Source organism: Ambystoma mexicanum, chromosome 10, assembly GCF_040938575.1.
Source record: "Ambystoma mexicanum isolate Mex_15411 chromosome 10, UKY_AmexF1_1, whole genome shotgun sequence".
NCBI classification, from domain to species: Eukaryota; Metazoa; Chordata; class Amphibia; order Caudata; family Ambystomatidae; genus Ambystoma; species Ambystoma mexicanum.
Genome location: NC_090932.1, coordinates 1552607264 through 1552633897, shown reverse-complemented (window position 1 = coordinate 1552633897; position 26634 = coordinate 1552607264). Strand labels below are relative to the sequence as shown.

At 45.1% G+C, this 26634-nt stretch overlaps 1 protein-coding gene across 1 annotated transcript in view; it reads right to left on the bottom strand.

Moving 5' to 3' along the window:
* Window positions 1-26634, bottom strand: part of SFI1 (SFI1 centrin binding protein) — a 1072759-nt gene that overhangs the window by 575361 nt on the left and 470764 nt on the right. The window contains exons 11-15 of the mRNA XM_069619815.1: window positions 24176-24268; window positions 9717-9814; window positions 5466-5532; window positions 4613-4743; window positions 2960-3041 (exon numbers count right to left, since the gene is read on the bottom strand). Coding sequence (XP_069475916.1) covers window positions 2960-3041; window positions 4613-4743; window positions 5466-5532; window positions 9717-9814; window positions 24176-24268 — 471 coding nt within the window. The remainder of the gene's footprint in view (window positions 1-2959; window positions 3042-4612; window positions 4744-5465; window positions 5533-9716; window positions 9815-24175; window positions 24269-26634) is intronic.

The following is a 26634-nucleotide window of genomic DNA, read 5'->3' as shown; positions in this document are numbered from 1 at the left end:
CTCTCAACCCCTCGATTTTAATTTCTCCCCCCCAGACCCCGAGACAAGTGGGGGACAGCCCGCTCCCCTCACAAATGGTCACCATACATAATGTTGCCACCAGCGACTATATGTATGGTGACCATTTGTGTGGGGCTAATATTACCGGATACCGTAAAGACTTGAGAAGGGCCTGAGCTAAAATGGGAGTATTGCCTTGACTGTGGCTGTGAAAGGTTCAGCAGTGGAAAACAGCCTGAAGTTGAGAATGACCGCTCAAAACTGGACTCTAGTTCTCATACAACTTACGCTTGCACGAGCGCCTCTGCTTTCCATCTGAGTTCCGGCTCTACGATCAAGACCTGGTGAGATCTGCTTCAGCGCGACGCTTGAGGATTTCGCTAATAGCGTAAGTGGTATCCTGGTTGGTCCTTGTCTTCCTGTTTTATCTGAAAAATCTATTTGGAAGTATAAGTCCCATCCTACTAGTGCTGCTTATCAAGGATTGCCTTTGCTCCAACTACCTGATTAACTGTGTTGGCATACTGGGAGACTGTTTGTTTTTTCTACTGAAGTGCATTTACGAACGCTTTCCAGGACATGCACCAACCCGGCCCTAGAGCGTCCCTCGTGCCGTTTGGGTTGTCCTCCCTATACTAACCGTCCACTTTATTACTTTTTCCTGTCGTTGTCATCCACCATTTGGATTTTGTGTTCCTTATTGAAACTGGTCCAGGATTCCCTCTAAGATCTACTCACATACACTATCTCAGGTACCGGCAGTTCTATTGTGTTAAATAGAAATAATTTAAAAAGAAACAAGTTAGGCATAATACTCCAACCTTTCTGTATCTATTGCAGCATGGTCTGGCGGTGCGCTCAATCCCGCTCTTTTGCATTATAGACTTCTCTGTCTGTTCTTACATAAATAGCAGAGTGGTACATCGTCAAAAAGAGCCCCTCTCTAAGAGGAAGCCCGATTCTTTGAAATCAGGGGACCTGGGTTTCTGGGGACGTCTATGGCTCATCCTACATCTCGATCCAAGTTGGGGCCACGCACACCTTCCGGCTCGGTGAGTAACACCTAGCCTGACCAATGATGGTTATTACATAAAGTGGTCCCACTACCCAAGCAGTTCTTTACATTATGTGCCATACTCGCAAACCTCTCCATTGTATGTATGAGTTCCTGACATGAAATGCTCATTACAATTTGGACCTCCCTGTCCCTGAAGAGAGCTCACAGTTGGAACTGCTAAATATACTATGAAACTGTGTGTTTGCAAAAGTCACAAAAGTTCACTGCGTGAAATTCTACATGCCAAAGCTGCCTCCAGCCAGAAGGTGGACAGACCATAGACTGCTACATAGGGCCACTACTCAAAAAGAGATCATTGTTTGAACCGGTACACATGGTACTGCTTTTCCTGGAAAGGAACTGCTGCACAGACACCAATGGCACCTAGACCACTGTATGAAGAGTCGAAGGGAAATCCTTAGAATTGCATGCCGGAATTGCATTTCTTTAAAAGGTAGTCTATGTTTGTGACTTACTATGCTTACTATGCTCCCTTAAGAAATTGGAAAAACCTCTAATTTTCAAATTCTTTGCAAATTCGTTGTTTCACTGTCCTCCTTTTTCTACCCTTGCTCTTACCCATTTCCACCACTCCACTGAAATGCAACACCCCTAGAAGCCCAAGAACAGCTAAGCGCAGTCTGCAGTTCCCTCATGGACTGCAAAGAGATAGCCATCACACATGCTAGTACTACCTTCCATTAAAAGGGCAAGTGTTTTGCAGGAACTGCTCCACAGTGTTTCAGTCTGGTTCTCCATAGTCAGGAGATCCTGGCATGAATTGCTCAATGCATGATAACACTGCCACTCCATAAAAGCGAGCGGATGCTACAGGAATTATTTCATGCATGTCAGCACGTTACCTCCATACAGGTAAGACGACGCTACATGAGTTGCCCTTTTCTAGCACTGCCTTTCCAGATAGGGACAGGCAAGACATTTCATGAACTGTTCCATACACGTTCGCAACTGCCTCTCATTATAGGTAAGGTTGATGGCTGAAAGGTTTTAATTTAATAATTGAATCATAATCACTGGCATTGCTCTGGGTAACTCTCCAAACCACTGTTCTTCAGCCTACCAGGCCATTGCAGAAAAGGATCAGCCGTAAACAGGTAAGGCATGGTGCCACCACGAAAGGGCTGGTAAATCCCCAACTACTAGGTCATTGCTTCTGCTTGAGACCCCAAGCCACCCTAGATAAGTTTCAGCCTCATTGGGTGTCATCAATGAAGTGCAGCATGGTTCGCTAGGCATAGCAGGCATGGGACCCACATCTGGGAATACGTATCGCACTCAGTTTTGAATTAATCATACAGGTACAGGCAGGACATTGCATGAACAGTTCAATACTTGATATCACTGACTCTCCATACATGAAATAAGGCACTGCAGGAACGTATACATTCAAGCAACTACTGCCTCTCCTTAAAAGCAAAAGGTCGGTCGGGGAGCGCCCCGTTCATGATGGCACTATCTCACTATAAAGATAGACAACTCTGCATAAACTGTGTACTTGATTCTGGGGTGGTTTCTATTTAAAGGCATTAGGCCCTCTATTAACTGCTCAGGCATGGTAGTACTGTCTCTGCAAGCAGGGACACACTACATGGACTGCCCCATACATGCTGGGAGTGCCCATCTATGAAGATGAGTGGGAACTATAGTCAGTACTGCTTCCATAGAAGTATGCAGCACTTTCATGGACTGCCTCACACATGCTGAGGCCATCTCAGCAGGAAGCAACTCAACTGTACTTGCTGTACTGCCCTCCTTTGGAAAGGGTGAATTGTTCTAATGTCCCTCTTCATTTCTACAGGACCTGCCAATGCAGGATAGGAGAGGGGGACACGGGGGACTGTGCATGCAACACCAACTATTGCAGGAAACTGGAAGACTTACCATTCTTTTGGCCAGATGTTCATCTCGCTGCTGAACCATCTCCTGCCACCAGGTATAGAAGACCCGCTTTTGCACCAAGCTCCTGCAACGAGAAGAAATGGCTGAAGCCCGCAATGCACAACTTAAGGGTAACTGGTCGGAAGACCAAGGCAATAGAACAAAATACAAGTACTATTGCTAAACTGGTTTTATGTAGGCCCACAAATCATCAGTTTTAATTTAATTGCTTTTTTGTATTGTTTTTGCTGTTGGAAATCTATCGCAGATGGAACAGGAGAGTGGATGCTTCACGTAAGAGTCTGCATTTAGGAGCATTACACAGAACTATTTTTTATTTGAAGTTACGGTTTTATTTTTTCATTTTTGGTAGTCAGAATATTTTTCATACTTAATTTTGTTCTGCAAATTTCTTACAGAGCACGCTCTCGAGTCGCTCACACACCCAGCAGGACTTGATATGGATCTTCTAATACTAAACTGTTTTGGAATCCATGGGTGTATAATAGCTCAACACTTCCGTTCTGTATCGATTCTCTCTAGAGGATTGCTCATATATAATGGGCCAACACGTGCCCCTAGTAATACAAGCATTTAGCCCTGCCTATCTCCCTCCCCGCGTCTGCAAACTCCTTTATTTCTCTCCCTCTTACATCACCCTTGCTCGTGCTATTCTTCTGGCTACCCCGGGCAGCGACACAATAGATCAGGGACAAAGATTCTGCATTTTGAAACTGTTTGTTGATTTGGCGCAGTGCAAAAGCATAGTGACCCAAGATAACATTGCCGAAATGTATTTCTCCAGTTTTTCAACTTTATTTTTTACAATGGTCTTCTCACAATGTATATTACATGGATCCCAACAAGAGCCAAGTTGGAGCCTGATACCCATATCAAACCAGAAGACTTGGGAGAAAACACCAACATAGAATGCTCTTCGTTTGACTTTCTGGCCGTGAGTTACTTGGCCACATGTATTAGAGTGGTCCTACCGAAGGTGGATTACCCATTCATATGTGCATACTTTCACCACTAATATGTTCATACCCAGATACCCCTTCCGCAGATCTACCCAATGTAACTTTAATCCCTCCATTTGTCCGAGATGATTTAGGGCCTTTAACATCACATGTTTATCTGACACATAACCCTGGATGTGTCTCAATTATAAGGCAATAAGAGTTATTACTCAATTTAATGGTAGTCCATGCATTAACTTCTGAAGGATGACTGCAAGTTTCACACAGATGACCGAAGCGGGCTCTCACCATGCTAGACTAACTCAAAACACCTCTGCGGCCAGCTACCTCTCTGCCTTTTCAACCATGTGGAGCACATTGTGGATGGATTGGGAAATAGCATGGAGGAAACCACTTCAATTTGCACAAACATGCAAGCAGTGCAGTTTGTGCCTTTGGGATCCATTTTGACAAGGGTTGCATTAATAGCACGGAAACAAGTGCAGACTTCTGTGTTATAATTACAAAGACATTAAAATGGCACAGTGAGCAAAAGATCTTGGGTAAAACGTTTTACGGATTCTTTTTTACTGATCATTCAAAAACATGTCAGGATAAAAATGAGCCCCGAAAGATTTCCATTGGCTACCAATTCACAGTTCACTACCCATAAGAGGACTGAGGCCTGGCACTATACCTGCGAAACTGCACAGCTTTGGCTTCCATCTCCTTTCTCTGCTGCTGTTGAAACCGGAACCGCTTCCAGGCCTGGAAGCATCGAGGCTTTGCCACTGTCCCAAAATGGCTGTCTGCTTTATGGTACTGGATCTGAAGAATGGAAGAAAATAGCTGCATCTGGTCCTATCCATCATTTGTGATATTCACTACATCTCAAAAAGACAAGAACTCAGCCAGCAATCAACACAGACATGCCAGATAGGGAGAAGGGGGATGGAAAGGTTCTAGCCCTTCAGAAAAGGTACATGTTAATTGGAAAAGAGTCATGGACTGGAGCAGATACCAACTAAACTCCAGAAGGAATGTCCAAAGCCGCAGATACAGCATTGGTTTTATTTGCTGCATGCTACCGGGTTCTGCGAGATACGTTTCATGCAGGAGTAAGATTTGGAGATCAGGCGTTAGAACCTTCCGTGTAAGCCTGCCCTGTTCATGAACCAAGCTATTCTTGGATCAAGCCATTCGTATGTGTTCCAGGGTCTCACACATGACCTTTGCTACCCAGTGCCTCCACATTATCTCTGATAGAGAAGTGCTGAAGAGGGTCAGGCATATGCATAGGTTGACACATACATGGAGCACTGACTCAGAAGAGAACATGAAATGTCACTGCTGTTTCACATTCTTTGTCAAGCGGTAAAAACATCCAGGCATTTGAGTCTTGTAAAGAAGCAAGATCGCCACTGCGGTCATGGACAGAAGAATCACTGGGAAAAAACGGCAATGATCATACACCTAACAAGGTGAACACGGACATGAAAGCCTTCTAAACCACCAGCCTCTATTCTGTTAACATTACTGATGCTTGATACCTGTCGGCGCCTTCTCCAATGGGCATACTGCAACCACGTTCTGAAAGCCTGACACAGCAGCACCTTCCTGAAATTGCAAAAAAAAAAAAAAGGCGGCTTTGCAGCAGTGCTCAACAAACAATCTTTTTCAAGCAGTGTCCATGTTAAGTCTCACTTAAGCAAAGGAATTTTGCTGCAATGTACAACCCTCACACCATGCACACTGCTAGCTGTCCTTCAGCTGGTCTTCATACACCACAGCCATCTGCATTATTCAGCCCTCACACTGCCAGTGTTCTTACAGCAATCCTCCATGACTCTCAGCCCTTACACTGCCAGACTTCATATAGAACCTATCTCTACATTGCTAGCCTTTACACTGCCAGTTGTCATTTTGCACCACTTTCTCCAGCTCTCACACCGCCAGTCTTTATATATAGTACTGATCCATGCTTCTGGAACCTTTGCATGGTCAGTCACGATATATACATATTGCTACTTCCTGCATTGGCAGTCATCTCTGGAATCCTATGGATCCCTCACTGAAACCCTGCCTAATCTCTCCTCCCAGGTGGCCAGGGGAAGGCAGACGCTTCCTGGTCCCTACCCTGAGGTGGTGTACTGCAGGAGGATCACCTGGGTGGAGACAGGGCTCAGGGTGGTGAGGAAATTCCATGGCATGAGTGAGACATTGTATTTTTCCTCTGACAGAAAGATTATTTCCAATGTACCTAAAAAGGTTATGGCCTATTGCCATTTTAATATCCCTCAACCTCATATTAAATCTAACATTTTGAACACTATGGTTATAAACTCAAAGCACCCTATACCAGAAGAAAGATCCTTTTTGGTATCCCAAACTAAATACCCTCCTCAATCCCAAGGCTACAACGTAAAGGATTATGGAAATAATGTCTCGAAACCATCTTCCTCTGTAAAAGCTAAATCTCACAGCCTCCCTGTTAAAATTTTTTAAGAGAATTCAATCTACCCTTACAAGTAATTCAGAAGTAGAAAAACCTAATTAGGTCAAAAAAGAACTACATGTCCCAGAATCCTAGATGTACTGAGATGAGGAAGAAGATTGAAGAGGCATGTAGATGTAGTAGTCAGGCAATTAAGCCCAGTAGCCATTATAGCAGTCAGGCCATTTAGACTAATAGCCCACACCTTGAAATATTTAAACCTGTGAGGCAGCAAAGGCTCCAGCAGGAAAGCAGGAGTAGAAGGAGCTTGGAAGGCTGGCAGTAGTAGTAGAGGAGAAGCACAAGGCTGGCAAGTCACAAGGAAGTGGGAGTACAGAAGGGACACCAGAATGTCGAGACAGCAGATTTCACCTGCAAGTTCTGAGAGGGTCCTGTTCTCCCAAAACCTTAATTGCAGAGGCTGCATAGCGGAAGAAGTGCCGGAAGCTGAGTTTTCCTTGTGTGAGATGAGTTGCTGTGATTGCAGAGCAGCGACCATGCTGAAGCCCAAGGCCAGAACCAGTTGGCATGCCGAAGGTCTGGGGAGAAAAGGAATATCCCAATTGAAGTGGCTGGACCGGAGGCACCTGTGTCGGAGAAGGGTGTGGGTCCCAAGAGAGCCAGAAGAAGTAGCAGTGGTCGGGGAAGTAGAGCAACCTGCAAAAGCAGTGTACCTGAAGCCGGTGAGTGAAGCACACAGATACACTTCACAAGCCTTGCTGGTAACTGTGGCCAGCTCCTAATGGACTTGCGTAATGTTTAAAGTGAGCAAAAGCAGTTCCATATACTTTAAGATTCAGTTAACAATGGAATTGTAATACTCGCGCTCGGTGTCCAGTTATAATGTTGACTGCAAAAAGTGGAATACAAAAATGTCGAAAAAAAAAATGTTGAAAACAAAATTCAAATGTGTTTTTTTTTATTTGTATGTTTTTTTAGGGTCTAGCTAGTAAAAATAAACAAGGGCTGGGGGGGAACCCCCCCAATAAAAAAAGAAATGTTAAAAAAAATTCGGAAAACATTTTTTTCACATTTTTGCAGTCGACATTTTCACTATAAGCCCTTGCGCTCCTAGTGAAAGCCTAAACACTCGTGTCATAAACCAAAAGTGTTTAAACCCATTGTTGAACCTTATAAAATCTGTTGCAGACTAACGGAGCAGTCATGTGTCCTTAATCAAGAGGGAGGAACGCTTGTCAAAACATTACCGAATACTGAACCTTGAAATTTTACAAGTATCCAAGAGTGAAATCTACATCAAAGGAAGGTCCTGTGTGCCCAATTGTGCATGCTGAAGAAAGTCTGAGTTGCATCCTTTGACATTACACGGGAATACAATTCTATTTACAACTTTAAACTTGAATATCTACCTTAAAGAGTGGCCGCGTGTTTCCCAATTGTGTTTTACTCAAAAGAGTGAATCGGTTTAAAATACCGAAGAGAAGAACAAGCATTACCCAAGTCAAGAGGCAATCCCTTTTCATAGTGAAACCATTTTTGTCAAGGGTTAATTTCACAGTGAAGGTGGATAACGTTTTAACTCTCAAGGGGCCCAAGATACACATGTTGTAGAATTGCTATCTGAAGCTGAAAGAGTGGCACTACGGCTTCTGGGTAATTACTTGTACATAAATGGTGCGAGTAAAGCTTATGAAATATACTCAGAAGTAGATTACAATTTGTAGTGCAAATGAATGCTGAAGCTGAAAAGAAGTCAGTCTTTTGGGCAGAAGCAGGTTGTTCTTGTGGCAGTCAGACAACCGGAAGAGGCAAAGAGGTTACGCCTTTTTAGGAAGTTATTAAAAGGAAGAGTGCATTGCCTACCTGAAGAAGTCGAAGTGTCTTGTCAATAACTGCCTATTAAAAAAGTACAAAGCAGTGGTAGTAGTACCTGAATTGTGGTCGTATACCAGGTTGTCAGCAGATGTCAAATTGAAGTGGTTTGAAGTAGCAGTGTGCTGTGGGACAAAGGTGACTATCCTCATAGTAGCAATATTAGAAGGGTGGTTGTTGAAAGGGAAGCAGCAGCCCAAAGAAAAGCATCCTGACAAATATACAAAATGTACTGAAGAAGTCCTCAGCAAATGTAAAGTTGTAGCAGAGGAAGTCCTAAATAGTGGTGTATTATGGTCATTGAGGAAATATTGCACTTTCCGTTGAACTATGACACACTATCTTGAAGAAGAGACAAATTAACCACATAACCAGGATTACCATTGGTGCTGTTTTCTTTGCCTGAAGTTGGAAGGGGATCTATTCACCGAGGAACAAAGTTGTTAACAGTGGATTTTGGTTTGATGAACATTTGCTTTGATTTGGAACTGACAAGAACTCGTTGACGACTTTTCTTTTCCTTGGAATACTTTGAAGTTAACTTTAAAACCTGGGCAAGAGATTTTACCCAGGACAGGTGAAAACCATTCAGATATTATTTATTATCTTATATTGCTGTATAATTTTCTTCGTATGTTTTGTTGTTTAGAGTGAAGGCTAGTTTACCCATGCAAGATATTGGGCCTCATTACGAGTATGTTGGTAAGGCAACAATGGCGCCGGTATCGCTACCGGCACCGTTGTTATCATACCACCATACTACGAGTTCTGCGTGAGATTGCCCCTGCAGCCACCTGGTCTGACCAGGTGGCCGTACCAGCACCCGCGAGCAGAACTTGATGGTAATACCGGTACCGTTATTAACAGTACCGGTGCTACCACCCTCCCCATTCCCATTGAGCCTTATGGTGCCGAATGGGGATGGGGAGTCCCTTATTACCGGCATCCGCAAATGGGCAATTACCGGGTCCGCCAAACTCGGCATGACCCGGTATATGACCATTCGCGGGTGCCGGAAATAAATGGATACCGGCGGCAGCCATGCCTGTACTCCAGGCACAGCTACCTCCAGCCTCGTAATGAGGCCCATTGTTCCCTTAGCCTTCAGACTAGGTAGGGAATTCCTCGCTAGAGTAGGGCAAGCAAGGCTTTATTTGAAAATGTTTACTTTAATAAAATGGCATATTTTGAGAAAACTCCTAGCAGTTTTCAGCCTCGCATTACTGAACCCTCACATCCCACAGTGACTTTACATAACAGTACTGCTCTCTGCATCTCTAGGCCACAAACTGCCAGTCTTCATGTCATCAGCCCCATCAGCCCCGTGTATCACCAGCCCTCACACTGCCAGTCACCATACAAAAGGGTTCACTGAATCACCAGTCTCTGTATTACCTAGTTCATTACCCCCATAACGCTCTCACTGCAGCTTCCACCCAGCACAGGTGGGCGCAAGACATTTGAGACATACTACCTGTAGTGAGCGTACGCCATGAAAGTGAGTGAAAGCTGCTGCTTTTCCTCCTCTTCTTCCACTCGCCTCTTCCAACAGTTCCAGAACCTCTGAAGCAACTTCAGAAAATATCAACGAGAGACAAAAATTTACAGTAAGAGAAAATAAGAGGGAAACAAATTAAGGAAGGAAAGTGAAGGCCATCCCTCATACTTCCAGTGCTGGATGCCCACTGACAGACCACTATAGCAATATATACTACAGTATTGTTGCTCCCATCCACCCCATATGCAAGGTTATTCGGGGCTATCAAAAACAAAACAAACACTGAGGTCCCGTGGGATGTACATAATTAAACAAGAAGGTCTCAGACTAAATGTTGATACTGCAGAGTCAATTTTATGCTATGGGGTTCTACGGCCTTTAGCTGCAGTCCCAATAGGAAACAGTAAGGATATAACATGCAACATTTTCCATCAATATACAAGTGGGTTCCACTCTGAGCTTGTGCATTGTTGTTAGCATCAGATGAATGAGTGGAAAATCACTTTGCCAAGACTTAATTGCTGGGAAAACATGCTGGTGAAGGGCTGACAGTTGCAGATCTGTTGTATTGCGAATAGGTGCATTTGCGGCATTCTCCAGTTTTTGTATGTCCCGTTCCCACTTGTCACACTTTGTGAATTCCCTGCTTAGATTGTCCATTGTGACACACACTGACTGAGAATGAAAGATTATGGGTGCAATGAAGATGTTTTGGTTTATGGCCCACCTCCACAACGCCGGAGCAGATCTATAGTGGGCTGATGATATTGTGCCTTTTAGCTTTTGTACATAACATTGTAGTTGCATTACCTGTCAACACCTTCACAACTTTCTGGCCAGACTTGGTAAGTCACTCCATGGTCTCTCCAATGGCCTTTGCTATAGAGATCCTCTAGATGGGCTCTCCAGCCCTGGTCACCAAAATGGAGTATGTGTTACAAGCATGCTTTGCGAATTAGTGTCTTTAAACTGTCGCCCCACAAGAGATGGCTGTCTATTTTGTACCACATAAGCTTGGTCTTTAAGTCTGACACGACTGCTCATCTGTACTCCCAGCTCTCTGCCACTTCTGAAGTTTGGCTCTCCTGCACAAGTAACAAGTTCTGTCTGTAATTCAGGATCTAGGGAAGGCAATAAGGGATGGCACACAGCAAGGATGTGAACTTCAAGACTTATCATTTGCCGCTGTGAAATCTGGTTACAAATATGGATCCACAAAACTGATGCCTGTCCACCTATTTACATTACAGGGATCTCCAACGACCAACAGATTGAGCTGAACCAGATTGGATTTCTCACAGCCGAGGGAGAATCTGAGCGATGGGAGTACCAACTGCACAAACCTATGTCTGCCTCGTGATATATGCCACCACCTGGCATTTCATAAATATTATTGAGGTGGAATTTTGAGAACCTCAATTGATAGTGTGGTATGTTGACCACAAAAGACTGGGACACGGAAATATGCTGCCTTGGTGGGTTACAGGACATCTCCTTTCCGGACGAGAGGAATGGTCTTTAGTGTGGCCATTGTGAATTGTTTCAGCGAGGGTCATTGAAGGAGTGGAAATTTCGAATGACCCTCCAGTCCATTGACATTTTTTCACCTGGAACACAGCCAATTATTGCATTTGACAGTAGGCACACTCTATAATTGCTCCTTTTTCTAAAATGGCTTTTATTCTGTTTCAATTTCATTTCTGTTCAGACTGTAAATGGATTACTTAGGGGGCTGAAGAAGGCCGGAAATGCGAGGGGGCAGGATGGTGGATCTGCAATCTTCAAAGTGTGACTTTATAGTAGAAAGCATCACACCTATTTCACTGTGGAATTTGACCCCCAGTTATAGTGGTGCTAAACATTTCTTCCTTCCATTGGGATTTAGAAGAGAAGAGAGTGTGTGTTTCCCCTTATGACATTTGGATAGAAAACAGCTTCTTTGTTTACAGAAGAGGCACAAGATATTGGACTTCAGACTATATGTACCCTTTGGTTCCCCAATACAACAGGCACAGCTGGAAGGGGGTTGTTTGATAAAAAAGCAGGAGCCCTGTAAGAATGTAATGTGCCTCGCGGCGGTCGCGCGCGCTCTCGAGCTTTTATGTAATGAGTCGCGTGACCGCAGCGAGGAACGGCAGTTGGCGGAGATGAAAGGCGGCCTGAGGAAAGAGGGGCGACTGGCAAGCTCCGTGTGAAAATAAACAACTAAATGTTTATTCAGTGTGGCCTCCCTTCTTCAAGTGGCGACGAGGGGGCACACGGAGCTTGCTGAGGAGCCCAGCGACGTTCCTTTGAAGCGGAACGTGCTATTTATAGCTGGATACAGGAGGAAGCCGGTGGAGAGGGGGGGGGGCCTGAAGAGCAGCTGTCTCAGCAGTGCCTCGGAGCGTGGCGCTGCAGGGGGACATTCTCCCCACTTTCACGTGAACGGCCACACAAGGAAAGGCTGTTTGTCCTGGTGGGTGCTGCCCAATCCCCCTCTCATTGGACACGAAGGTGAGGAGCAGGGAGAGGGGGGGTTGGGGGCACAGCCAGGGAGGAGGTGTAAGGAAGGAAAATTCGGAGTAGATAAAAAACACCATAAGAGGGGTGTGTTCAGAACAGGACAGTAAAGATACAGCAAGGTGAATCCCAGTGGCGGGTAGTGTACACAGGAAGACTTCCTCCCAGAGGACAGTAAAGTAATGGTACAGTCTTAAATATATGGTGTGTCGAAGTAAGACTGTAATGTGGTGAACAGATACTATTCACATATAAGAATCGCCTAAGGGGACAGCACAGGAGACTGGCAGAAAGTATAAAAAAAAAAAATAATAAAGTAACACCAAAGGCGAAAATTGGAAAGTAAGCCACTAAGTACAAGAAAATGGCTGCGGCAAGTATGGCACCTCCGCCACCGTTCCTGTCAGAACCTGGTGCTCCACCTATAAGGTGGGATAGGTGGAAGAAGCTGTTTGACACGTACCTGATTGCCATTGGAGGGGGTAAGTTTGCAGCAGCAAGAAAGGAGGCAATCCTGCTGCACAATTTGGGAACCGATGGCAGAAGTGTTTATGATGGATTACCGGATCCTCCACAAGAAGGCCAGAGAGAGATGGACCAGTATTCTATAGCAGAAAAGAAGTTGGAAGTCCATTTTGAGGCCAAGAAAAATATAACATTTGAGAGACACAAGTTCTTCCAAAGAATACAAGATCCACAAGAGCCGGTGGAAAACTTCATTGCAGCGTTGAGGTCTCTTAGTCATACGTGCGAATTTGGGCCGCTCACAGACTCTCTTATAAGGGACCAATTAGTCCGTTGAACAAATAACATAAAGATACAAGAGAGGTTACTATCAAAGGATGCATCACTGGAGTTGGCCATAGAAATGGCAAGGAGTATGGAACAGACCCATACATATATATGACCACTATGAAGGGAGACAAGTCAGTGGGAGAAGTGGCTGCTGTAAAGGGATTTCGCAAGACTGGCTTCAACAAAGAAATCAAATGCTACAAGTGCGGTAGTAACCGTCATATTTCCACAAGCATGTTTTGTCCAGCCAGGAACATCTCGTGTTTAAAATGCAAAAAGAAAGGGCATTTTGCGAGAGTGTGTAGGGAATCAGGGACGGTGCAGAGCATTGAAGCAGGAGGAAGAATGCCGGAACAAGGTGAAGATTTAGAAGTGGGAAGGAGCAACCAAACAAAGCATGTATTGGAGGTAACAGAAGTATCAAGCAAGGGAGGTGCACCCACCGATGTATTCATGGTTGATGGAAGAGTGGTGACAATGAAGGTGGACAGTTGCCCACCGTGGACATTAATGTCCAAGGCGACATTTTTGAGTTGCATGCAAGGAGACGTGACAAAATTAAAGGAGCATAATATTGAGCCGTATGCATATGGAAATGTTAAAATTAGAATTATAGGGATGTTCCGAGCTTCCATCAAGTATAAAGGGAGGAGCTGTGAAGCAGGGATTTACGTAACTCAAGAAGGTTCTTCACTTCTGGGATGGGAAGAACAGTGGAAATTGGGAATTAGGATACAGGCGAATGCGGAGAGACCAGTTGATGTGGCTGAATTGAAGGATAAATGGGAAAAGGAGTATCCCATGGTGTTTCAGGAGGAACTGGGATTGTTGAAAGGTTTTGAACATGACATTCAATTAAAGGCAGGGGCCAGTCCGAGGGTGCACAAGGTGAGACCAGTACCTCACGGATTGAATGAGAAACTCAAAGTAGAAGTGGAGTCGTTACTCCAAAGAGGAATAATAGAGAAGAGTGAAAGCTCGGAATGGCTATCGCCGGTAGTAGTAGCAGCTAAGGCCAATGGAGACATTAGGTTATGCGTGGATTTGAGAGATCTGAACAGAAATATACTGGTGGATAGACATCCCTTACCAATAATAGGTGATCAGCTATCAGTACTGAGCAATGCCAAAGTGTTTTCAGTTATTGATCTTTCACAAGCTTATCATCAGATCCCGTTGAAGGAGGATTGTCAACACCTGACAGCTTTTATCACAGTGTTTGGTTCATTTAGATACTGTAGGATGCCATTTGGGCTGGCGTCCGCAGCAGCCGTGTTCCAAAGGGTCATGGAGACGGTGTTGAGTGGAGTGAAAAACATTATTGTGTTCTAGGACGATGTGTTAATATATGCTAGTTCTACTGAAGAACATGATGAAGTGTTGAGACAAGTATTAAGCAGATTGGGTGAGGCAGGGTTGACGGTGAAGAGGAGCAAGTGTAAGATTGCGGTACATAGGGTGGAGTATCTGGGACATGAGATAGATGAGCAAGGGGTGAGGCCAAAAAAGAATTTGGTGGAAGCAGTAAGGTGCGCATCTGTACCCAAAGACAAAGAGCAGGTGAAATCATTTCTCGGTTTGGCCGAATATTATCATAGATTTGTGAAGGATTTTGCCAAGGTATCAGTACCTCTCAGAGCGTTGCTAAAAAAAGGAGTGAGGTTTGAATGGTCTAAGGAATGTGATGTGGCTTTTGAGTGTATTAAGCAAGCAGTGGGTGAGGCACCATCCATAGGTAGATTTGAACCAAAGGACAAAACGGTATTGGTAGTGGATGCGAGCATGTTAGGACTGGGTGCGACGTTAGTGCAGTACAATAAGGACAATACTGAGAGAGTGATAGCATTTGCGTCTAGAACGCTAAGAGGGGCAGAGAGCAAATATTCTGTCATTGAAAGAGAAACTTTGGCAATGTTTTGGGCAGTGAATCATTTTAAGTTCTTCTTGTGGGGAAGAGGATTTGTGGTCAGGTCGGACCACAAACCACTGGTTCAGATGTTTGAGAGTGGCAGGTGGGCCACGGGTTCTCCAAGAATAAGCAGGTGGGGTCTGGGACTCCAAAACTTTAACTTTGAAGTGAGCTATTTACCAGGGAAGCGGAATGTTGTGGCAGACTGCCTTTCCAGACTGCCTCTTAAAGGTGAACCTATAGAGGACAGAGTGACAGAGGAGGAGTTAGTGGTAGCAGAGGTAAAAAGTGCGGTCAGCAAGGAGGAATGGGCGAAGGAAGAGGACTCTGATAATGACCTCAAGTTAGTCAAAGGTTGGACGGTTACGGGGTGGCCAGAAAGAAAAAATTTGGATGGTAAATTCAATACTTGGTGGGAAGTAAAAAATGAGTTAAACTTATGTGAGGATAGGTTAAGGAGGGGGAGGGGCATTGTTCCTCCTCATTCCCTGAGGTCAGTGCTAATTGAACTGGCTCATCAGGGGCATCCTGGAGAAGCGGCTATGAAAAGGAAATTGAGGCAGAATTATTGGTGGCCGGGAATTGACAGGTGTGCAGAAAGGTATGTCAAGGATTGTATAGTTTGCCAAACGAGTGACAAATGCAGAGTGGTGAGAGAGGCTCCAATAATTCCAAATGTGGTACCGGACCAGCCGTGGAGTAAGTTAGCAGTTGACATAATGGGTCCGGTGGCAGGTCTGGGAGATGGGTTAAAGTTCGTATTTGTTGTAGTGGATTTCCATTCCAAATGGTTTGAGTGGGAGGCTGTAAGGGAGGTCACGGCAAGGGAGTTAATTGGATTCTTAGAAAAAGTATTTCTTAAGGAAGGAGTCCCGGCGGAAATTGTATCAGATAATGGGGTACAATTTGTGTCTGGAGCAATGAAACAGTTTCTTGCAGGATACAGTATAAAACACACAAGGACGGCTCTATATAATCCTAAAGCAAATGGACTTGTTGAAAGAGTTAACAGGTACATAAAGGGGGGCCTGCAGATGGCCATGAATTCGAGGCAACCATGGAGGGAAGTATTAAGGATGCTGACATGGAATTATGTCACTACGCCTCATTCGGTGACGGGAGTATCCCCATTTGTTTCAATGAAGGGAAGGGAGCCTGGGACAAGGCTTTGTCCAGGATGGCTAGGAATGGCCAGAGTGGTAAACGTTGACCGTAATCAGATTATGAAACTTATTGCATTGAGTCAGGAAAGAAATAAGGAACTGTTTGATGACAGAATGAGGGTGAAGGAACGTGATTGGAAGGTGGGAGAAAAAGTGTATGTCAAAAATCCTAGACTAGTGAACAAGTGTGTGGAAAGTAGATTTCTGGGTCCTAAGAAGATATGTGCAGTAAAAAGTAATGTGGTAGTTCTGGAAGGTGGTGAAGTTTGGTCGAAAGGAAGATTGGCGAAAGCGGGTGATGAGGAGAGGAGTGAAGATGAGGAGCACTTGAGGAAGGTGGAGAGGAATAACATTAAATTTAATGAAAAGGTGAGAGGAGAGGTGACGGATGAGAACAGGGAAAAGGCAGGTGGGAAGGTCAGAGAAGATGATAGTCAAAGGTCAAAAATTGAAGAGGATTCTTTACATAGAGCCAGGTCTAAGCCGGTGTGGATGAGGGATTATGAGACCTGACATTATAGTGTTCAGGTCGTGTTTAAGGTATCTACAATGTAATTGTACACGGAGGATACTAGGTCATGTGCAAGTTGTACAAGTCTGTTGATATTCTGTTATATTCTGGTCAAACAAATTTTCTGATTAAGTTTAACCATAAGTGTTAAGTTTTACATTACTGTTATAGTATTTCATATATATATTTGCTCTGTTTGAGGGGGAAGATGTGTAAGAATGTAATGTGCCTCGCGGCGGTCGCGTGCGCTCTCGAGCTTTTATGTAATGAGAGTCGCGTGACCGCAGCGAGGAACGGCAGTTGGCGGAGATGAAAGGCGGCCTGAGGAAAGAGGGGCGACTGGCGAGCTCCGTGTGAAAATAAACAACTAAATGTTTATTCAGTGTGGCCTCCCTTCTTCAAGCCCCTATTCAATAACACTGATCTTTCTCCAGCCCACTATATGGAAAAAAATTTCTTTTTGCAGATTTCTCCATCAATGGGAGTCCTAGCACAGCTTCTATTTTCAGATCTTGACAATTATTTGGGGAAGAAGGTCTTTTAATCTCACTCCCTTCCTTAATAGATTTTGTTTTGGAGCACTGCAGAGTCCTTAAGGCCTTAAATCGGCAACAAATTATTTCTAGCCTCTATATTTGCAGAAGACACCTTTCTTATGGCCCATGCTCCTCGTGCCCTGCAACTTATGATAACGCGGTACATTCTGTTTATGAACTCATTAGAACTCCAGGTGAATGCCAAGAAGTCGGCCATTATGGTCTGCCAGAAGGGTAAACAAGCCCTAAAACGGCCAAATACTGACACCAATGACAACAAAGTTACATGGATGAAGGAATTTGATTATAGCTTAATGAGATTTACCTCAGGTTCCAATGGCAAAGTTCATGTTTCTAGACAGGTTGGGAAAATGTAAGGCTGTGGATGGGAACATTTATGAAGCAATGTAAAACATAATCTATACCAATGGCCATAACGGTCTAGAAAGCTAGGCCAGTAGCAATTGTTTAGGGCTTTTCGAATTCATCAAGCTTACAAATAATAGAAAACACTTTCATAAGTAATCTCTTGAGTCTCCCACATTACATAAGTATTTCAGTTTAAGTCATATAGAGGACAACCTTTCCAGGGTTCCCAGTCATAGGATCGACAACAAAAGGATCGACGGGTCAAAGGATTGACACAAAAGGATCGACGGGTCAAAGGATTGTTTTTTTTCACTTTCTTTGGGGGGTTGGGGTCCCCCCTAGCTCCTGTTTTTTTGGTAAAAACCACTTTTTTCCCCTAAATGAAATCCCCCCCAAAAAAATATATAATTAAAAAATAATTCGATCCTTTGACCCGTCGATCCTTTTGTGTCGATCCTTTCACCAGTCAATCCTTTGAATTCGATCCTTTGACCGGACACCCCTTTCCAGCAAACAAATCTTTTTTTGGTTGCGCCTATGGAAACAACCCTAGGTCCACTCGAACCCACCATATTATACGAGCCTGCCTTGATTAGACCGGCGGAAATAACATCCAGTGGTTTCAACACATTCAGTCTTTGTTTTTAAAAATAAATACACCAAGTCACTTTCACAATCCGGTAGCAACTGGTAACCCAGGTTACCCTGGGTCCAGAGTCCAGGGATCCCTGTATATAGAAGGCAAAGCATGTAGATGATGATGGGTTTGAACCCGACCACCCTTCACCATGACGGGGGGAGGGAATAGGGGAGTAGACATTGCTTGTTTATGCAGTCATGTAGGGGTTTATTGGGTAAAGAAACCATTGGTGGAGGTTATTTGTTGCTTTCTCCTGTGAACCCTCAAAACCCCTTTAGGGAGTGTGCCCTTTACTGGGTGGCACTGGTGAGAGTGCCGAAAAAGGTCTGGTAGACCACATTGTCAAGGAGTTTAAATGTTTTTGCAATCCGGGTAGATTTTTACTCCTTGTTAAGTCAACATCGTTTGAAATGTGAGAAAAAGTCTAGCTTATTTAATGGCACGTCCAAGATCTTTCCCTGTACATCCGTACTGAATTTGTCAGAATGTACCCAGGCCAGTCAACACGTTTCTGACTGGCTGCAGTGTACTGTGAAGGCATCGCAAAGCAGACACAGACAACAACTTCAAGTTTGGGCAATAAACTTGTATTAACTAAAAAGGCAGGGTGGAAAAAGGTCCAATTTTCCCTGTGCTAAGGTGGGATTTCCCTGCCTAACGGAAACTAAGGATAGTCTGTCAGGAAGTCCAAGGCAAATGTCTGTCTGAGTCCAAAACCTATACGTGCACTCACCTCTAAATGTTAACAATGTGTAGGTATGTCCGCATCAAAATAAGCAGTGTTAAAAAGTTCAGAGCTTCTTCCAGTTCTTGGCTTGTAAACAAGTTTCCCTTCCCCGAGTTAAAAATAGTTCACAATGCAAAGGGGTTCCCTTCCCCACGAGTTCAAGTCTTTCAGCTTTCCGAAAACAACAAAGTTCCTTGGAACACTTCCCAGCTCTTCTAATTTGTTTACCTTTCACCACTTCATATATATAGTTCAGTTCCTTGATTTCAAATCACACAAGAGTTCCTTGTTATTGTGTTATTCTAACACAAGCTTCTTTATGGGTGCCTTCAGTGGCTTTTCATAAGAGGGGTGTACTCGGTCTAGGAGCAGTTGTCAGACCACACAGTCCACCCATTACAGGTCACGCGACCGACACATCCTTATGGATTCTTTTTCACAAACATGTTGTCACTGCTTCAGCTTGACAGTGGTTCTTGATAAATACTTATATTACATCCTCTTGATGTTGTATCGTGGCTTGGTTTACCACCATGCACTTGTTGCACTCTCATATTTTCGTGGCTCTTGCCAATGCTTTTCTCATATCATACAGTTTCTTATATTCTCACGGCTCTTGCCAATGCTTGTTCACAAATGCTTCTCATGGCTCTTGCCAATGTGTGCTCAACAATGCTTGATTTCTTAAATCACACTGTTCCTTGTATCGGGAAGTTTCGCAAACTTGCTTTCATTCAAATCGGTATTCATTACCAGCTTTGTGTGCTCACCTGCCATTCCGGTGTCCCCCTTGCTTGGTTATATATATATCTATCGCTCTCTCTCTCCTCCCCCCCTCAGCGGCTCTCCATGGCTTCGCTCCCACCTCCAATACATCTCTCGCAGCTCGGGCCTCACTCTGCAGCTTTGCCTAGTCACGCCAGTTCCTGCTCCGTATTCGGCCACCCACCTCAGATTCCATTAGCCTTGCTTCACGCTGCATACATTCTGCATCGATCAGGGTTCCTCAAGATGTGGAACTATCCATGAGACCACATGTTTCCTACATTCGATCTACTTGTGGCCTCATCACCAAGCGACTAAAATTATATTTGCTCTTTCATTACTGGTAATAATTGTGCACTACTTGCTACAGCACTCGTCAACTCAAGAATGGATTATTGTAGCAGCTTGCTGGCAGGCACCACAGATCTCAATATCCAGGCTTTGCAGGTAGCCCAGAACAATGCTGTTTGGGCTATTCAAGGCTTGTCCAGGTGTGCACATGTCTCGGACGCCAGGAGGGCCCTTCACTGGCTGCCAGTAAAGCACAGGATCACAGAAGATCTTGACCTTAGCTTTTAAATGCCACTCTAAAACCTGCCCAGCTGATCTCATTAATCGGGTAAAGCCCGTGCCAACATAAGGAACCTTCGTTCCTCGATCGCTCCTACTCTCATCCTGCCCAGATATAAACTGGTACGCTTTGGAGGGACTTCTTTTTACGTTCAGGCTCCCCTACAGTTGAATCTTCTTCCCGGTCCTATGCGTTTGGCTGTCAACCAGCCATCTTTTAAGAAGGCAATAAAAACTCACTTGTTTAACCTCAAACCAGACTAATTTCCTGCGTAGTGTTCCGGTTCCCTTCTTGACCTCTTCTGAGCCTGCCGCCTCTCCCTTCTTATTGTCTGTCTTGTCCGTGTCCTTTCTGTGCGCTCTGAGTCCTACGGGCGTGTAGCAGTCCATGAAAATTAAAATAAATAAGCACTCCGTCACGCCGTCTTCCTGGAGAGGTCTGTTCTTGTCAAGCAGTCCGTACACTTGCCTCCGCAGCACACTGCCGATCTGTTTGCAAAGCCGAATCCATTCTCACCTTTCTTGCTACTTTTAAACGTCCCGCCAGGTTCATTGGTCCAAAAAGGACTAGACCGCTCATTGTAGACTTGGAAGTTTTGCATTGCTCTTGCTTGCCTCCTCCTCGTCCCAGTACATAACTGGTGTCTGTGTGTGTGAGAGAATCAATAATGAAAGGATGCATGGCTCTAGTTTGTCTCTTTCTCGTCCCAGTACTTGGCTGGTGTTTACTAGGAGACGATTTACTGGAAAAATAGGGAAGGCATGGGGGATGTCGGACAGCTTTTCCCTAACCACCTGGGAGGAGGATATGTTGAGGGCGCCCTCAGATTCCGCACAGTAAGCACTTGTGTCTAGTCTGTAAACTTCAATGGTTATACGATTCCCCACCTTCAAAGTCGGAAATGTATTCACTTTATTGTAGATGTCATAATAACATCAATGTTTACTGGGCCCTTCATATGTTTGAACACGATACCGGAGGAACCATTTGCCTGGAATGAGGTCTGTCTGTATCCAAGCATGTGGTCATTACTGAGGCATGCTAGCAGTTGTAGTTTAAGTTCTTTCCTTTGGATACTGGCCCACTAGATGGAGCGAGGGAACTACTGTGCTTCTTGGGGAGTGACGGGAGTACAGGATTCTTTCTCTGCCCACAGAGAGGCTCATCAGGTAGAGCTGGTGCTGTCTTATCCATAGCAGCCCGCTATCCCCATATGCTATCACAGTGAATTCGCCACACTGTGGTGAGTTACTTGGAGTAAGTAAGCCGCCAGGGACTGGTCTAGTCTGCACACAATGTGCTTCCAACAGGTGGAATTTAGAGGGTCCCGCTAGCTTGCTGCCCCTCACAAATACAGAAAACCCTTCCAGTGTAAGACTTTTGGGTCACTTTCCACAATGCCTCAAAAGATGAGATTGCATTGCAAGAGGTCAGAGTGGCACGCTGCAAGCGATACGAGGAGGATGGCTTTGGTTGGATAAGATCAGGTTGTTGGTGGGAAGGGCCAAAGGGATTATCATGGCGATGGGCAGTCAATGGGTGGGTATATTACAAAAAAATATGCACACAAGCATTGTGTACCTCCTCGCATATCATTTCTCTCCTAGCTTTACTCCAATGCAATAGTGTTGTCTACAATGTAGCTCTTAGCCAAAACTAAACAGGAGAAGGAGAAGCCTTGTCAAAAAGAAATGTGAAATTAAGAAGAAAGCGAGTGAGCACTTATTGCTAATAACAAGTTGGCCAGTCCAGCTGAAATTCAGAAAAGTGCTGAAGAGCAAAGCAAGTTGCAGAGTGTGTGGGGTGGAGGGCAGAGCCAGGAAAATGTTGTAGAGGTACTGTGAGACATAAACAAGGCTACAATTCCATCCTCCTTAGGGCAGACATCCCATATAAAGGGAGGAAAGTGGTTAGAACGTAGCAATTAAGTAACCTCATTCCACTAGTTTGAAATATCAGCAAGTCAAAATCCAAGAAATGAGAGAGAGAGAGAGAGAGAGAGAGAGAGAAAGAGAGAAAGAGAGAAAGAGAGAAAGAGAGAAAGAGAGAAAGAGAGAGAGAAAGAGAAAGAGAGAGAGAGAGAGAGAAAGAGAAAGAGAAAGAGAGAGAAAGAGAGAGAGAGAGAAAGGGAGAGAGAGAGAGAAAGAGAAAGAGAGAAAGAAAGAGAGAAGGAGAGAAAGAGAGAGAAAGAGAGAAAGAGAGAAAAAGAGAGAAAGAGAGAGAAAGAGAAAGAGAGAGAGAAAGAGAGGGAGACGGAGAGGGAGAGGGAGAGGGAGAGAGAGATAGATAGAGCACCTACCAGGGAGTATGCCAGAACCATGCATACCCCAGAGGTGGGGTGAGGTAGTTGGAATGGCACCAGTCAATGAACCCCTGAATGTGCCTTGAGGGGAATGGTACAGATATGAGGAGCGCGAAGACTGGTACCGCTTTCAATCACCCAATTCCAGGCAGCCTCCATTCTGGCCCAAGTTCTCTTTAGTTTCTTTCAGAACTTTCAAGACCAGCATGCACTTCCATACTATGTGAGCCCAGCCAACCGTAGAAGAGCCAACACCCCCTAAAATTATCCTGATGTTCTGCCACCGTCATCGGAGGAAAACATCACTAATCACAGCATAGCTTACATGAAATGCTGGCCCGGCATCCAGCGGAAACGCACAGACTGTTCAAAATGCTGCATGACAAAAAGGGGGCAGGTCCAATAGGGATTTTTGTAGTCTTGCACAACAATGGCCTGACCTTGGGGTAAAATACATTAGATTGGGCCCCAGAGTCAGGTGGAACTCTGACCCAAAGGGAGAGGAGGCAAGGTTAAAGGAAGGAAGTCCCACTGAGAATGAGGGGTGATTGGGTGAGGTTAGGTGGTGTGGAGGTGGACCCAGAACCCAGGAGGAGGATGGAAGGTGGACGGAGTGCTGAAGAGTCTGAAGGAATTTAATAGGTGTGCAAGTGATGTATTGTGCAGGTGAGGTATTATGTGTAAGAGAGTGGTACCCAGTGAAGAGAGTGAAGCCGTGATTTGGAGAGTGATATTGAGTGGCAGTGGAGTAGGGTGCCAGTGGTAGAAAAGGGGCATTGGAAGTGTGTAGAGGGTAAAGGAGAGCGTGAAAGTCAGAGGGAAGTGGAAGAAAGAGAGAGATGTGACTGGTAAAGAGGTGGAAGGGAGAGGCAGGAGTTTTAGAGGTGGTTTTTGAAGGGTGGAGAGAGTAGAAGGTGAAGGAGGGGAGTGGTAGATCTAAGAAAGGAGTGCGAGAAGATCAGAGGGACGGGGGAGAAAGAGGTGAGAGGAGAAAGAACAGAAGGGGAGAAAGAGGGAGGAAGAGAGGAGTGGGAGAGACCAGATGGAGTAGGTAGAGAAGGGGTAGAATAAGTGGGGAAAACGTAAGAGAGAGTATGAGGGGAAAAGGGAGTAGATAGTAAGGCGTCATAAGATCAGGGAAAGGGAGTGAGACAGAGAGGGACACAGAGCGAACGGGAGAGTGTCTGATGAGATACAGGCACCATTCTTAAGATCATAATTGTGACTGGAATACTGGAGTAGGGTGCCCTTAGAAAATCCTATCGGGAGTAAGACAGACAATGCCTTGGCCTTTAGGCCCTCTGATGGTAGAGAGGTTACAGGCGATAGTAGAGGGCACAGATAGCTAGTAATTAAGCACACCTTGGGCGATAGGGAAGCATGGGTTATGTTGGAGGGCACCCCTGAGAAGATTGCGGGACTAGAAACAACCCATTAGCTGAATAATTCTACAGTCTCAGACCACTGACAACAAAAATCATAGACTAGAGACTAAAAATCCTTGAACCATCTATTGGATTTCATTGAGCATTTTAAGACCATAAGTGACACAAATGAGTAAGAAGAGGATTGATTCATCATGACTGCGAACACTGTAATCTGGAGTGGGGATGGAAATGGAAATTGAGGAGATGGGGGTGCTCACCGTGACATGATACTGCTGCAGAGCCAGGTTTTTTCTCATTTGATGCAAACGAGTGCTGGAAATGTTCTTCTTTAAGGCACTGAAGCAAATACCCTGTAAAGACAAAAATTATAAACTGTATCAAAGTGAGAGACCGGCACACTCCGCTGGGAAATGGTTTGCTTTTTAAATGTAAGCTGATTCACTGTAGTCACACACAAGGGCAAACCTAAAACAGAGTCCCGACAATGAAAGCACAGGGACATGCAGTCACATGGAGGGAAGACAACCTCTCAGGGATTTGCAGGGCACCATCAGATAAGGCATGGTATTCCCCTTCTTCGCTTGAGTATATCCCATCTTACTCAATGCCTTAATGGCATTTTGTTACAACTCCTCTCCTTCCCCAAGGAAAGATACTGAAGACCTAAAAAGATCTGACGTACCCTCCTCAACTCATGACAATGGAGGTCATTATGAGTTGGGTGGTAAGGGTTAACGGTCGCCGATAATGATGCCGATGCCGGTAAACCCTTACAGCCCTATTCCGTGGTCCCTTAGCGGGTCCCAGCAGGAACGGCTGGTCTGACCAGCTGTTCTCTGCGGGCCCGTTAAGGGACCTTGGACCTAATAACGAGCCCGCAATTTGCGGGCCCGTTATTAGCGCCTTCCCCATTCCCATTGAGCCCTATGGGGGCTCAAATGGGAATGGGGAATGGTCAACTGAATGGGGACTCACCGGGTCCGCATAGGTCGGAATGTCCTGGTAAGTCCCCATTCACCCAGACTGGACCCGGACCCGGGTTTGGAGGCAGCCATGGCGCTACCTCCAAACTCGTAATGACCCCCAATATCTCCTCAGACTCTGCATACAAGTTATTTAAAACTAACTTACACTTAGACTTCCAAGAACACTCACTCACACTTTCCATGTAAAACATCAAGAATGGACTTCTATTCCATTAACTGCAAGAATACTGGGAGGAGGAAGATCAGCCGAGTGATGCAGAGCAGAAAAGACCAAGAACATAAGTTGCGCTCTAATTGTTGGGAGCATGTACCGACAGCCGGGATGTTTAAACCACAGCTGCCGCTAACTGCTGAGAGCTGCTGGAAAGAGAAAGCTGGTTCTCTCGGTGAGGACCGGGAGACCGTGGGGCCACGAGGGTTCTGTGGAGCCATCCGGCTCAGAGAGGGATAAGAGGAAAGCTGCGAGAGAAGATACACTGCAAGAGCGCCAGCAGCCAGCACAGGGCTCCTCGGCATCCACAGGTGTACAGTGGCAGCGTTTACCTACCCAGAGTCTGACACGAAGCAGACGGGCCCAACAGGAACCGCGGACATAGAGAAGCCGAGGAACTAAGGCGACGTGGCGAGGAAAGATGCTGAACGACTGTCATCGGCTTACCGTGAATGGAACAAAGCACTCCAGCAAGAATCAGTGAGTGCCCCGGAAGGGAAACTGGGACACCGGGGCTTATTGGCAGATATGCCACGGGAGGAGAATAATAAAGAAAGCGAATAAGGCAATTGAAAGCGAAAGAACCTTTGAACATTTCTCTGACAGGTAAACCAAACGAAAAGTAAGACACGTTCATGAATGTCAATGTGTACTATACACATTTATGTTATGTTAAGCTATGTTGACTTGTACCACGCACCGCTACCACCCAGGGGCACACTCCAGGCACTCGCATTGCACTGGGAAAAAAAAAAGAGAAAAGAGGGGTGGGAGGTTAGTGGGGAATAGGATGAGAGGATAGATTCAGAACCAGGAGGAACCGCCGTCTGTGGGTGTTTGTGAGGGCCTCGTTCATTGTAACCGTATGGGTAAGATTCCGTAGCTCGGGTGTGTGGTAGTGTTTTTGTTGGAGATAGTGTGTTGTGTGGTTATGACAGGTTGATCGTGTGCTCTGGTTAGATTGTCTGCCCAAGGGATCCACAGTCACTGGTGATCACAGCTGTGAGGTTATCCGGTATCTTGGTGTGTAGTTGCATTGTTGACAGTTTTGGGTCATGTAGGTGGTTCACCCTAGGTGTGGAAATAGCGGTGGTCGTTGTGTTGGTCATGTGGAGTGTGGTTAGTCCAGGATCTGGTGTAGTGGCGTCAGTTAAGTAGGATGTTTGTTGGGGTCTCTGGTGCGGCCCTTTGGATGCCACTCAATGGTATCTAGCCAGGTTCTTGTCTGTGGTTCTTTTTGATCCACCTCGTCTCCTCTCTAGTTCTTTAAACTGCAGTGTTGTTGCTGGTGTCCCTTCTAGGTTGCCATTGTCTGTTTAATAGCCAAGTTTTTAGCAGTTTCCTGATGGTGATGTGGTCTTTTGTGGTTCTAATTACTTTGGGTATGTTGTTCCAGATGTTAGCAATTAGACGTGAGAACGCTGGTCCGCCGAATTTCCTTTTTTTTGTAATGTTTTGCCTTTATCTGTAGGTCGTTGCTGGATCGGAGTTCCCTTCCTGGGTGATACTGGCTTATCTT